General features: G+C 41.2%; 1 protein-coding gene across 3 annotated transcripts in view; it reads left to right on the forward strand.

Annotated features, from left to right (window-relative positions):
• Nucleotides 1-11,928, forward strand: part of RFT1 (RFT1 homolog) — a 29,315-nt gene extending 17,387 nt beyond the window's left edge. For all 3 annotated transcript variants that reach the window (XM_035106170.2, XM_035106172.2, XM_035106171.2), the window contains 3 exons: nucleotides 837-942; nucleotides 6,861-7,110; nucleotides 8,525-11,928. In XM_035106170.2, coding sequence (XP_034962061.2) covers nucleotides 837-942; nucleotides 6,861-7,110; nucleotides 8,525-8,692 — 524 coding nt within the window. In that variant the 3' untranslated portion in view covers nucleotides 8,693-11,928. The remainder of the gene's footprint in view (nucleotides 1-836; nucleotides 943-6,860; nucleotides 7,111-8,524) is intronic.
• The last annotated feature ends 2,505 nt before the right edge of the window (nucleotides 11,929-14,433 follow it).

Genomic DNA, 14,433 nt, shown 5'->3' on the forward strand with positions numbered 1-14,433 from the left:
ATGTGAAGTGTGTCCTCCAAAGCAGTCTGAACTGAATTGACTCACTTCTTGAAGTGGCGTTGAGATTGAATTTTGTATTCACTGCATGCCCCTAGTTTCAGTCAGAATTGGGTACAGTGGTATCAGATGGAATATACTTTTTGTGCTTCCATTATTTATTTCAATAAAGTACCCATCTAGAAGTGATCATTCATCATGGTTGAAGTGAAAAGGGAGGAGGGAAGCCATGTGTCCATTTGAATTGGGAGACCAGGTGACTGAGTGGAAGGTAACAAATCAGAAGAAAGGAAGGTCTTCCTCTCTTGAACATAGATTGAATTTTGCAGATGCCAAGAGTGATATGGGGATGGGGAAAGAAATCAAGGAGCTCTCCAAAGTATTGTGGTAATAAATCACTCCAAACTCCCTCATATTGGTTGGATAAATGCAACAAAAAAGGCAAAATTTTGTAGACTGGGTCTTAGAACTGCTTGTCATAGGCCAACCAGAGGAATGGCAACAACCCTGGATTAAATTCTAAATGTGACTTAGTACAAAATGTCGTACTGTAGGCGATTTCTGACTAAGTCATGCTCAGAGTAGTCTCACTAAAACAAATGGACCTTCTCAGAGTATTACTAATATTGGATATTGGCCATTGTGTCTTGCTGCTCAAGTAATAGTAGGGATTTTTTTTCCCTGAGCATGATTTTTTTAAATAAAAAATAACATCGATTGCAAGTTGACAGTCTGATGCTGTTATAATTCATTAATGACATATTAAATTGCGTTAATGCACAGATCTCAGCAATGAGGGGTTTCATTTTACTAATCTTCTTGTCATAATATTTTCTCAGGGCCAAGTCTCCTGCGCTGCTATAGCTTATACGTCTTGCTGCTTGCTGTTAATGGCGTAACAGAATGTTTTACGTTTGCTTCAATGTGTAAAGAAGAAGTGGACAGGTGAGTTTAAAAAGGCCATAGTTCCATACTATTATTTAGCTTTTCTTTGATTCCTTGTAACTTTGTATGAGGGTATTTTGTACAATATACACCTCAGCATAATGTGCCTGATAACTGCTTGATGTGTCCCATCAGTAGAAAATGTAATGATATGAGGAATAAGCACTTACATTTGGATATCTTATATGGTTGGGAATACTGGGAACCGTCTGAAGGGTGTGGATTATATATGGTTCCTCCTTCCTTCTCCCCCCCTTCTTCTTCCCCTACCCGGCACCAGGCTCAGCCCACGGGGGCAGGTGGCTCCTTGCGTGCGCCGTCCCCCCTCCCTCTGCTCGCTGGGCGGGGTGTGCGGGTGCCTTTAAATTGCTTTCACGGGAGCTGCCGCCTGCTCAGTCTCATCTGTGATGTAAGGAGACTTTTAGGTGTCTGCGCCTGACTTTCTTTCCTTCTTTCCCCCTTCCCCCCCTTCCCTCCTGCCGCCGGTTCTCCTGCTTGCTCTCTGCGCTACTGTCCTTGGCCGCCCTGCTGCTGAGGCGGATTTGCAGGTCTCCTCCTCCTCGGTGGTCTCGCTCCAGCAACGCGCCCCGCTGAAGCACCGACAAAGCGCCCAGCAGCGCCACGCGGAGCACCCCGAGCCAGCGGGACCCAGCAGCGCTCTGTAGCACTTTGAATCCTCCTCTTCCTGCCGCGGCTCAGAGCACCCCGAGCCGCAGCAGCAGCAGGAGGATTCAAAGTGCTTCAGAGCACTGCTGGGTCCCGCTGGCTCGGGGCGCTCCGCGTGGCGCTGCTGGGCGCTTTGTCGGCGCTTCAGCGGGGCGCGTTGCTGGGTCCCCCTGGCTCGGGGCTTCACTCGGCGCACACTGTTGGGTGTTTTGGTGGGGCTGTAGCAGTGGCAGCATCCGGTTCCGGGCCCCAACCCGACAGGCCTCTTCCTCTTCCTTGGTGCCCTCCAGAACTGCGCCTAGCACTACGGCTTATTTTCGGGGTATGCCTTATATTTTGTCAACGCATAAAAATCCTGCCATGGCTTATTTTATAGGTATGTCTTATTTTATGAGAAACACGGTATATATATATATTTCGTATCAAATTTGGACACAAACACCACATTCCACAATGGGGAGTGTTCTTAGCAACATAGGGTATACAAATGTCACACCTGCGCAAGGTAAAAGCCCCTTTTTGGGACCTCAAAGCTCAGCCAGCAGACCCTGCCGGGCATGCTGGGAAAAGAACCTACAGGAGAGGTAGCAAAACATCGTCCTCTAGCAGCGTCTATACTGTTACTGCAGCTAAAAAAAGCTTCCTTGTATGTTAGATGACCCTATATAATGTTGTATATATGTGACTCTAAAGCTTGGGTTCAGTTTAATATCTGCTTACAGTGACTTCAAAAATGGTCAAAAAACTGATAAATAAAATTTTTTGAATCATTTTGTGCGTGAGGTTTTTTTTTATCAAATCTTTTTGAAAGTAAGATTTTATCTAATCTTTAATGAAAGCTCATCAAAATATGATACAGGGAAATGAGGTTGTAAAAAAGTCATCACCCTAGTGTTTATTATTACGAGGGAGAGTTCTGTTGCATTCAGGTCCTGTTTGTAGGTTTGCCATAGTTGGCTACTGTGAGAACAGAGTGTTGGATTAAATGGTCCTCTGCTCTGATCTAGCGGACTCTCCTTATGTACTTAGATTATTATTATTATTATTAATTGAATTTATATATCACCCTATACCCAGAGGTCTCAGGGCAGTTCACATAATAAAATCAAAATATAAAACCACAAAACACATAATAAAAACAAAAACAACCAACCCAGGTGTAATGATCTCTGGCAGGCAAGCAAGCCCGATAAGAAGTAATGACTCTCTGGCAGTTTTATGTATGTTTATTTACAAAAAGACACATCCAGAGCATGGCTTCTCGCCTGCTCACATTGATGATAGTTGGTCAGTCTGAATCATTGCCCCTCCCACAGCAAGTAGAGCACCAAACTCCTGCCTTTCCCCTCTTGCCCTTCCGTTGCCCTCTGAACTTATCCAGTCTCCTAGAACAGGGACTGCCCTTCACACTTGCACTTGACACAGTCTCAGACCTCTGCTTATCTGCTGATTGCCTAGCAATGCTCTGGCTGCCTTCCAACTCTTCCTCTTCTTGAGAGCTAACAGTGTCTTCCTGTGGAAGGGGGGTCAAACTGCCCTTTCTCGACTCTGTCAGCCAGCTCTCATCTGCAGAGCCTGTCCCTCTTCCACTTAGCTCAATTTCTGAGTCTGACTCTTCTTCTGCGCTCTGGTGAGTCACGTTCCTGACACCAAAAAAAAACCCCAACACACACACACACACTCTCTCTCTCTCACACACACACCACATTTTAAAAGGGCATGGCTATCAATCAAATCAACCAAAGGCCTGGTTAAAAATGAACATTTTTGCCTGGTGCTTAAAGGTGTATAATGAAGGCACCAGGCAAACCTCTCTGGGGAGAGCATTCCATAGATGGGGAGCCACTGCAGAGAAGGCCCATTCTCGTGTTGCCACCCTCCTGACCTCTTGAGTAGGAAGCACACAAAGGAGGGTCTCAGAAGATGATCTCAGGGTCTGGGTAGGTTCATATGGAAAGAGGCAGTCCTTGAGTTAGCTTCTGTCTGACACAGCTGCATATTACTGGAGGGCACAGGTAGATAAGAGCACCTATAAAGCTTGTGACAGAGTTCCCTGAAGAGCCAGTGTGGTGTAGTGGTTAAGAGCGGTAGACTCGTAATCTGGGGAACCGGGTTCACGTCTCCGCTCCTCCACATGCAGCTGCTGGATGACCTTGGGCTAGTCACACTTATCTGAAGTCTCTCAGCCTCACTCACCTCACAGAGTGTTGTGAAGGAAGAAGGGAAAGGAGATTGTTAGTCACTTTGAGACTCCTAAGGGTAGTGATAAAGTGGGATATCAAATCCAAACTCTCTTCGGTGCAGCTCTTCAGTGCGTAGATTCTAATGCCAGGGGCTCTACAGACGTCAGTGCTTGCTTGGGGTACCTTCTGTGCTGCAGTAGCTGAAAGATCTTTTAAGTCCCATCTATCTTTATAGAAATGTCACATTGCTGAAAACAAATGTTGAGCTCCATGCTCTTTTGAGCTTTTGAGTTACATATTTAGGGTAATGCAACGTACTTTGCTGGCCACTGTCACTGCAACTGAGAGAGCGAGAGAGAGGTTTTTTTGTTATTTCATTTTAAATTTGCTTTTTTTCCAAGTACAATGCACTTTTAAGGCTGTGGATTTGTAAGATGTGATTAATTGGAAACTACAGCACCAGCAAATGTATCCTCTAGTGAAAGAGAACATCCTTGAAGATGCTCATTACAGCATTCTAGACGAAGATCAGTACAATGTTGACTTATCCTCATTTATCATTTTCATGAATTAGTTATTAGCTCACATTTCCTTTACATGTGTGTCTTTGTGAACTAATGAAGCCGTCTGACATAGTACAACTGTGTGTCAAGTAGAGATATGAACTCATTTGGAATAAAGTTTGGGATAATATGCAAGGATCTTGTGCCTTGGGAAAATATTTCTGTAAGTTAAATGTAAATGGAGAGGGGCAATACGATGTTCTGAACTATCATAGAATTGTAGAGTTGGCAGGGACCCTGAGGGGCATCTAGTTCAACCCCCTTGCAATGCAGGAATCTGAACGAAAGCATCCCCAACAGATGGGCATCCAACCTCTGCTTACTTTCATTTTGGGACATCCCATGATACCATTATAAGCCTACATGCACAGAGCAGAAAAATAAATATTGAGAAACAATAATTTTAAGACCCTTGTCCTGCTATTCAATATAATCAGTGTTGTTTTGATATTAGCTGATCTAGTTATTATATGTGTAATCTCACTTATAATCAACATTTTCAAGAATTTATGAGCACTTCATTTTAGAAATAAAACTTTGTGGCTGTTTAACTGAATAAATCTTTAATGCTGAGATGAGAAGAGATACCAAAAAACAGTTTTAATATGTTTATTATCATTTGCATTTGACACTTGAGGTGTATATTTTTAGGCTCCAATGTATTTATGTGATTAGGAGTTGTTTTAAACTGTTTTTAATACAGTACAGGGTTTTAATGCTGTTCATGGTGAGTGCTGTGGCCTGGACAGATTCCCAGGAACCTGACAGAGTTCCCTGGAGGGCCACAGTCAGACTCCAGGCCTAGGGTTGCACAGCCTTGGTTTAGTGTTACAAACTCCAGGTTTTTGTGCCTATCTCCCTCTGCCCTTTCTCTGAGGTAGGCAGGAGGAGATAAGAACTTATTGCTTTCCTTTTCAGTTAAAAGTAGTTTGTTTTGTTGTTGTTTAGTCGTTTAGTCGTGTCCGACTCTTCATGACCCCATGGACCAGAGCACACCAGGCACTCCTGTTTTATCTAAACCCAATCATGTTTAATCTTAACAATGGTATGTTTTCCTGTCATTCACCTGATGTCACGTAATGTCAAGTGATTCAGCTTGAAAGGAGTGCACAAGCATGTATCCCCAGTTCTTCCTTTCCAGCTATAATGCGACACTTTTAAAGTTGGCAAGTCTTTCTGTGGCAGCAGGTGCCCAAATTTACCTCTGCTATGAAAGAACAACTACCAAGTTGGGGAGTGCAATATTTTAAAAAATCAGTGTACTTCTCATGTTTATAAAGCCAATTTTATAATTACAGTGGTACCTCGGTTTATGAACACAATTGGTTCCGGAAGTCTGTTCATAAACTGAAGCGAACTTTTCCATTGAAAGTAATGGAAAGTGGATTAATCCGTTCCAGACGGTCCGCAGAGTACTTAAACTGAAGCGTTCATAAACTGAAGCGAACTTTCCCATTGAAAGTAATGGAAAGTGGATTAATCCGTTCCAGACAGGTCCACGGAGTACTTAAACTGAAGCGTTCATAAACTGAAGCATGGGTGTAATTGGTTCCGGAAGTCTGTTTATAAACTGAAGCGTTCATAAACTGAAGCTAACTTTCCCATTGAAAGTAATGGAAAATGAATTAATCCGTTCCAGATGGGTCCACGGTGTTCATAAACCGAAAATTCATAAACCGAGGTGTTCATAAACCGAGGTTCCACTGTATATTAAAAAACAGCTTATTGTGTCGCTAGAATAAACAAACACGAAGTCCTTTGTAACAATAATAGATGTGTTTTGACCATTACTTGTTAATCTACATCCCCAGTATCACAATCATCACAATTTAATATATAAAAATATTGAAAGTAATATCCTGGCTCTTTGCCCAATATAGTATAATAACAGCAATGGTATAATAGTGATTATATCTGTAAAGTGGACAGAAACGGAATGTTCAAGGTATTGTGATTATGAAGAGCAGGCGGAAGAGATTGAATCTCTCTCTTTCTCTCCTACTATGTCTGTGGCACTGCTGCTTTGGCTCAGATGGATAAGTTGTCTGGTTAAAGAGGCTAGGGGAGAAAGTGGACAACTTTTGAATGTCATATTAGTTCAGAAAATAAGCCAATCTATTTCTAATTTGGGCGGGTGGGTGGGAGGTAGTTCGGCTTACTTTCTGAGCCAATGGCTGAGAGTTGATCCATCTCTATTGCTATTCTCATATTGCAGATAGCTGGTGTATAGTAGCTCATCTGTGGCTATCCATTGAGTTAATAGATACGGGAAGATTTTTATTGGGGACTTGCCAATGAGTCATAAACAAATCAACAAATCAACAAACAAAACAAAACAAACAATTGAGACTTAACCTATATGCAACCAGATATAGGTTTGCTGCACTTTACCATTGATAATGAATTTTCCTTCTCCATCCCATTCATCTTAGAAAGCAAATTGTCAAGCATGTAAAATACCTATACTGAAGCCATTTATACCGTTCCCTTTTTGTTTTGTTTTTAGGTACAATTTTGTCATGCTTGCTTTGTCCTTGGTTTTTCTGTGCATGTCCTATTTCTTGACCTATTGGCAAGGCAGCATAGGATTTATCTTTGCAAACTGCTTCAACATGGGGATCCGAATAGCCCACAGCATCCGCTACATCCACAACTATTTTGCACAGAGCCCTTACAAGCCTTTAAAGGGCCTCCTTATATCACCGTTGCTGTTGGTTGTTTATGTCGTCTGCGGAGTAGCCACGGCATTTTCAGAGGTGGGGAGTGCTTTTTCTTTGTGCTTTTGTTCTGCCAGAACAAGTTAATAAAGTAGTCTTTTCTTGCTAGTAAGTAACCCGCAAGTTAGTTCCAATTTATGATGTACACAGAGCATATCTACAGATATGCATAAGATATGAAACATACCCACATGTAGAGAATTAATTTTTTAATGCTTTGAAATGTTATTTCTTTATTTGTGTTATTTATTTATTTAAAAAGTTTCTCCAGTACTTCTCACCCAGATTTATCACAGCAGTGTACAACTTATTTTTATGCACACAAAAAAATCTAAAACTACATAAAGGTGCAGCATACAGTAGACATGAATGAGTCAGCTGTTGATTCAAATGCTTGGGTGAATAAAATTGCTGGGGAAAACACTAATGAAGGTGCTAATGAACAGTCTCTGCGGGAAGACTGTTCCGTAAAACAGAGTGACAGAAGTTTGCAGAACCTAGATTAGCTTTTACCTAAACTACAGTGGTACCTTGCAAGACGAATTTAATTCATTCCGTGGGTCAATTCGTTTTACGAAAAATTCATCTTCCAAGGCACAGTTTCCCATAGGAATGCATTGAAACTTAATTAATGCGTTCCTATGGGCTCCGGGGGACTGTCGTCGTCGTCGTTTGCTTGCTTGGCTTGGGGAAGGCAGGCAGACAGGTGGCAACAGCCCAACAAGGCTCCCCGATGCCAGCTCTGTGCGAGGTGGGGGGGGGAGAAGCGGAGGAACAGATCCGTTCCCCTGCTTCTCCCCCCCCACCAGACAGAGCCGGCATCGGACGGGGCTTTGGAGAGGCGCAGCACTTCTCCAAAGCTCCGTCCGATGCCGTCTCTGTGCGAGGCGGCGGGGGGAGAAGCGGAGGAACATATCCGTTCCTCCGCTTCTCCCCCCCCTCTTCCCGCACTACAGCTGGTTCCCCTTTGTGTTCCACTGGTCTCTGCTGGTTGCCCCTCACCACTCGCCACAACTGGCAGAGACCAGCAGAACACAAAGGGGAACCAGCTGTAGTGCGGGAGGAAGGCAAAGGAAGATCAGCTGGCAGCTGATCTTCCTTTGCCTTCTCTCCGCGCTACAGCTGGCTCCCCTTTTGTTGCCGCTCACCGCCACTTTGTCTTTCTATGGCCACGCTTCGCAAGACGAAATGGCGGCCATAGAAAACCTTGTCTTGCGAGTCTCCTCGCGCAACGCAAAACGCTTTCGTTGCACGAGGCATTCGTCTTGCGAGGTACCACTGTATCTTAAAAACACAGGGAGGCTTTACTGGGTTGTAGTTAATTCGTGCAAAAGTTTTCCTGTGAAGAGAATTACCAGGTTTGTCTTACCTCTGAATCGGAGCATGAACCATAACTTAATATAATATATTGCTTAAAACAGTAAGTAAACATTCTGTCTGTCTTTCTTCGTAGGTGTTCCTGTGCTGTGATAAAGGGTGGCTGGCAAGGTTAATCCATGTTGCTGTGGGAGCACTGTGTTTTACAGCAACTCTTGCCACTATATTCTTCACAGAGACCAAGCTGATCCATTTTGTTAGGACGCACATTTTGTCAAGATATACCAAAGAAGTGGTAAAATAATAATGTACAGACTAATTTCTGTATATGAAATGTATATATTTGCTATGGAGGAGATATACGGAGAATTACATATGTAACTACTGTAATATACAGGTGATATCTGTCTGTGAAACATACATAACTGGTAGGAAGGTAATTCACAGCAATTTAAGCTGATACATTTGTTCAAAACTCCAAAATTATACCCGTGGCAAGCAACTTGGTAAGTTTACACCGGAAAGTTAGTGCTGCCCGGTATATGAATGCAAATATTACGCATAATCCTCACTTGCGGAAGCCAGCAGCTGGATAGTACTGGGCATTATTCTTGTGATGCCACACTAATGTCACATTGAACTGTAATATACTTTAGAGACTGGGGGTGCACATCACCTGACTGCTTCTTAACTCTTCACAGTTAGTTTACTCCCAAATTTTATTCTAATCCCAAGGAAAAAAATGTTTAAGTACACTGGAGTCCAGCTATTTGCGCTGGCCAGGGCAGAAGGTTGTTGTTGTTTTTGGTGGGGGGGGGGGCGTTGCTGTGGCAGCATGAGGCTGGTGCAGCAGAGAGATTGAATTAGGCCTATTTCTAGTAACAAACCAGAATGCCCCATTTGGGAGGTATATGCTGCTGGTACCTTTTGCTTGCCTTCAGTTTAGGTGGGCCCAGCCAGGAGCTTGACAGAGGTGGCGTTCCCCCATGCCAGGACAACCGTGCAGAACTTGGTGGAGACAGCTCTGCCTCATCAAAACCCCATTCAGTTCGGTGGATTGCTGTGTTTAATAGGTAGTTTGTCTGAAATGTCATGTAGCCATGCTAAATTGTTGTTGGACTATGGCTCATTTTAGGATTGGATTGCTTTACTTTATTGGGCCTGAGCCCGGTAGGCACTATGAAAGAATTTTAAATTTTTTTTTGCTGTCCTTATAAGATTATTGCAATCTAGACAAGCATCTCTGGCCACTGTAAAAAGTGCTATTTGTAGCACATAGCTGCAAACCCCTTACCTACATTGGGACCTCTGAAGAAAATGAGATATCCCCCCCCCATGTATTCTATGTATCATGATTTACCAGTAATTCTTAAAACAGTTGTTAGTAAAAATGGATAGAAGAGGCATAAAATAAGCATAGGAGAATTTCCCTCATTTAAAATCAGGATTTTCATATATTGATGCCTTAACTATTTTAAAAAATAGTTTTGAGGGCTGCTGTAAGCTAATGTTCTGAAAGCCTTATAGGGGAACAGGAAGATTATCTGGAGAATTGTTAAAAACAAAAGCCAGAATACAGTATTACAAGAATATATATGGACAAATAAGTTTCTTGTCAGTAAAACTAAAACATGTAAAGTATTAAGAACATAACTGTTTACTATAAACATCTCTTATTTTGTTGAACACAAACAAATCAAGCCTAAAAACAACTGTTTCCGTTTCCTCCAGCTTGAGGCATTGCAATGTATAGGATTGCACTATAAGGGCCTCATCACACTTAAATTTTGAACAAGACTATAACAAGAGTGTGTGTGTGATATGGTAAGAGTGTCAGCTGAATCATATTCTGCGCTATAATGAGAATCTGGGTGAGGAAGTATGTTCTGTGATTTACAATTAGAAAATGGTTCAACTTTGTTGAAAACTGGACATGTAGGAGACATAATTTGAGGGTGGCCCATACAAAATTTAGGGGAATTTTTTATTAATATGAATAAGTAAAACCTTTGCTAAGAGAGTAGCATGTTGACAGATGCTGTGCATTTTTCTTTTATGGACTATGCTAGGGTATTTTTTAAAATAGTCATTTGCACTGCATCTTGTACTGGGGAAATGGTTTGTTGTGTTAGTTTAAGGGGCACATCTATCATGTGCTGTTTTGACAAATAGTACTTTTAGTACTATTAGTATGTAGTTTTTTTTCTTATTGAAGAGACATTTTTATGGCCAATGTTAGTCAATAGACTTGATTATTCTGCTGTTGCCAGGTAACAGTTTTGGCCAATCTTAGCCTCAGGAAGTACAGAAGCTTGCTGTTGCTAGGTGAGATTCACACAGACCAGGCCTCAGCCTTGAAGAGTTGTCTAAAATGTTAACAGATAAACCAAAAGGTTGTTTAATTGAATGTATTTTTTATAATATACTTTTTCTAGCATTGTTCTAGTTACAGCTAGAACAATTACAGTTGGTCTGCTGTAGTCGAAACAAAATAAAAAAAATCCCTTCCAGTAGCACCTTAGAGATTGTTATTGGTATGAGCTTTCGTGTGCATGCACACTTCTTCAGATACCTGGTAGGTGCTACTGGAAGGAATTTTTAAATTTTGTTTTCTAGCATGTTCATGAAATGTTCCGTGGAATAAGGATTGCCTTCTATTTTCTGCTCATAAATATGCATACATTGCCAATTCACTGTTTCAAAAAATGTCAGAAACAAATTAAAATGTTTCTATAGAGCCAACACTTTTTTTTTAAAGTTAAATGTATAATTTGTTTCCAGAGTTTGCAACCGTTTGTTATCTTGAATGGCAGTGTTGTACATTTAAGAATGAAGTAAAGTTGTAGGGGGCCAAAACATACCTGTGATTGTAAGCTGTGATTAATGAAAGCGGGTGGGTTTGTTCTTTTTCGTTGTTGGTTAAAATTATCTGTCTTTTGGATTGTAATGCAGGACTCAAAATGAGTAAAAGATTTTTTAAAATTTAATGTTAAAATTGAACAAATCCTTAAATTTGTACTTCTGAAAGAAAAGCATACTTGGTTGCTAACTTGGGCATGTGTGTGAATGTAAAAGTGCTAGTGGAAAGCACATTCGGTAGCAAATGTGAATCAACTTGTGAGGCAGTTGCTAAAGGTATGATCCTGAAAGATGCTTTCTTCATAGCTATATTTAACCCATTGACTCATTTGCAGGCACACTCCTGATTCTGCCTTGTAGGGTCATGTGTAGGCACTGCACGAGTCGCAAATCAAAATTCTAAATTATTTAATTTTGATTAATTTTCACATGTAATCTTACCTACAAAAATTCATACCACAGCAAATACGTATCCTACAAGATAGAGTAAACAACACAAACTGCCTCTCTGGAATTACTTTTAACATTTCTCCAAAGTTTGATATAATCTGAATATGTATTATTGAAGCTCTGCCTTATAAAACAAAAAGTTGGAATATTTTATATTCTGAAAGTGAAGGCAAGCCTGGTTCTATTTTCTTTCCTGTCTTAATTTTATTACAATAAAAAAAGCAAATCTTACTCTGTTTTGATAACTCTTTGTAGTTCATATAGATCTCCTTCTTCAAAGATTGCAACTATGGTCTATGCGGCCCTCCAGATGTTTTGGCCTACAACTCCCATGATCCCTAGCTAACAGGACCAGTGGTCAGGGAAGATGGGAAATGTAGTCCAAAACATCTGGAGGGCCGAAGTTTGGGGATGCCTGCTGTAAACTATGGGAGGCATTCAACTACCACATCCTATTAGCTTAAGGATTTCCAGTTGTGTATCAGGACTCCTCCCCCCTCTCCTCCCCATGCATGTGCCTTGCACCCTCTCAAAATCTGCTCCAGAGGGTTGGGGGACCTCTAGGAAAGATTTAGGGGCAGGAGATGTGGGAAGAACATGCAATTGCATGAGGAGAAATCCTTGCACGGATGGAAGCAGAGACTACATTGGATCCCACCCTTTGGAGTGTTGAAGAAACAGTTTGGGGGAGGGCTGTGAAGTATTTGGCGACAGAAAGGGCTTTGTGCTGTGGGCAGCTATGGAGATGAGGCTAAAGTTATACATGGAAAGAACATGAAATAAGACAGAGCAGATACTAGGTTGAAAGGCAAAGAGCTTAGACAAACAAGAGTGAAAGGAAACTGAGGAAAGATGAAAAGACTGCCTGCAGTCAGGACAATGGAAGTGAATTGGTAAAGGAGTTTGAAGGCTGTAGACCAAGGAGGGGATGAGGGATGAGCATTGAATTTCATGTATTTTGATTCCAGACCTGTAAAGAGATGATTACCAGACTTTTCTCTGTGCCATATGTCTGAAAAGAAATTTGGGCTTAATAATAATAATTAATATTATTAGAAAAATTGAATGTTGGACAGAAGGAAATGTGTTTCATGAAATTGAGAGGTGAGAAGGTTCCTATTACTGTATTAATTTGCTTCATCCATCACTCTTCAGTTATTTCATGGCCATCAGTTCCATCATTTTATTTAATTTTTCGATCAAAAAGCCATGGAATATGAAGAGGAATGCAGCAATAATTGAGCAAATGGATTAATTAACAAAATGCTGTTCTGATAGCCATAGCTGCCAAGTTATCCCTTTTTTAAAGGGATTTTCCCTTATGCTGAATAGGCTTCCTCGCGAGAAAAGGGAAAACTTGGCAGCTATGCTTGATAGCTACATTAAGACATTTGCATTAAAGCCCTTCAAAATGACGGAAATTGGCTCAAATACTGTCCATTGTTTATATGTCTCTGTTTTTACATGGCCAATTCATGAATATGTTTACATTCTACTGACTTTGCCCTTGGCAAATGTTGTTCTTGGAGCAGTGAGCTGATTTGCAAATAGAAACCATCTGGCTATGCTTTGTGGATGAATGGGTGTTAAGGAACAACCCCTACCCTTAATTTTAAAAGGCCTTTCAATTTAAAAAACTTTCAAGGTAACAATGCCTTTTTGAAAGGCTGATTCTGGACCTGAACTAAAGTTGGTGGAGCAAAAATTGCACCACCTGGGTAGACTGGTGCTAAGAGATTAGAGATGGGGTTGGAAGAAAGTTACTGATCAGTGTTGGTTTTGGGATCATTCCTGTATTTTCAAGGTTGAGTAGACCTACCAACCAACTGCACTGGTAAAGGCAGGAGGGTTCTGGACAGACAGGATCCTACTTGCAAATGGTTTGTATGAGTTCAGGAGCCACTGTTACAGCTAACAACAATGAGATCTTAAAGAATTTGAGCTTATGGCAACAAATAGATTAAAATAATAGGGTTCAGAGGCTCAGGTCAAGTCTAAAAGCAACAACAAGATTTGAAAGGGCCAGAGATAGGCACCAAGACAGGCCACTGGTTGGGCTCTAAGGTAGGGGCCAGACTTTGGTATAAATTATCCTCATGATTATTCTTTCTTTGGCAGTTTTGATGTCGAGAAAGAAAGAGCAACCAGGCTTTTATTCTTGGTGTACAGCTCATGCACTCAGGTTCCAAGACATCATGGGCCTTGTATTGTGGCCATACTTATTTTCCAGTCCTCTTTATATCAGGCCTAAATGTCAAAACATTGGATTAGACAACAAGATATATAACAGCAATGGGGTTGCTATAAGTTATGAATGCCCTTAGAAAGGACATCAAGCCTACTGGAGGTATTCTTCACAAATGTTCCCTGAATATTTTCATGTGCATATTCTGGTGGATTGTGGAAAGCAGAAATAAAAAATGAATGCTTTTCAAGATTTTAATAAACTTCGCGCGGGTGGCTTACGTGCTTTCAGTTTTGATGCCAAGTTGAAACCTCTACATTCCAAATTCTGTTTAATTACTCTCTTGTATGTGATGGACTCACTAATCCTTCTGTGTTCTGAAACTGTTCACTAGGAGAAAATGCGTTACAAATGCAGCCCTTTGTTCTGTCGAACTGTCAGCTGAAGTGAGGCTGAATACAGCTAGAAGCAGAACATGTGCTAGTTGAGAGCTAATTACTAATGAGAACGAGAAGTTTTTTTAAATAAAGAAACAACAATGAACCTTGCTG

This window comes from Zootoca vivipara, chromosome 2 (assembly GCF_963506605.1).
Source record: "Zootoca vivipara chromosome 2, rZooViv1.1, whole genome shotgun sequence".
Taxonomy (NCBI): domain Eukaryota; kingdom Metazoa; phylum Chordata; class Lepidosauria; order Squamata; family Lacertidae; genus Zootoca; species Zootoca vivipara.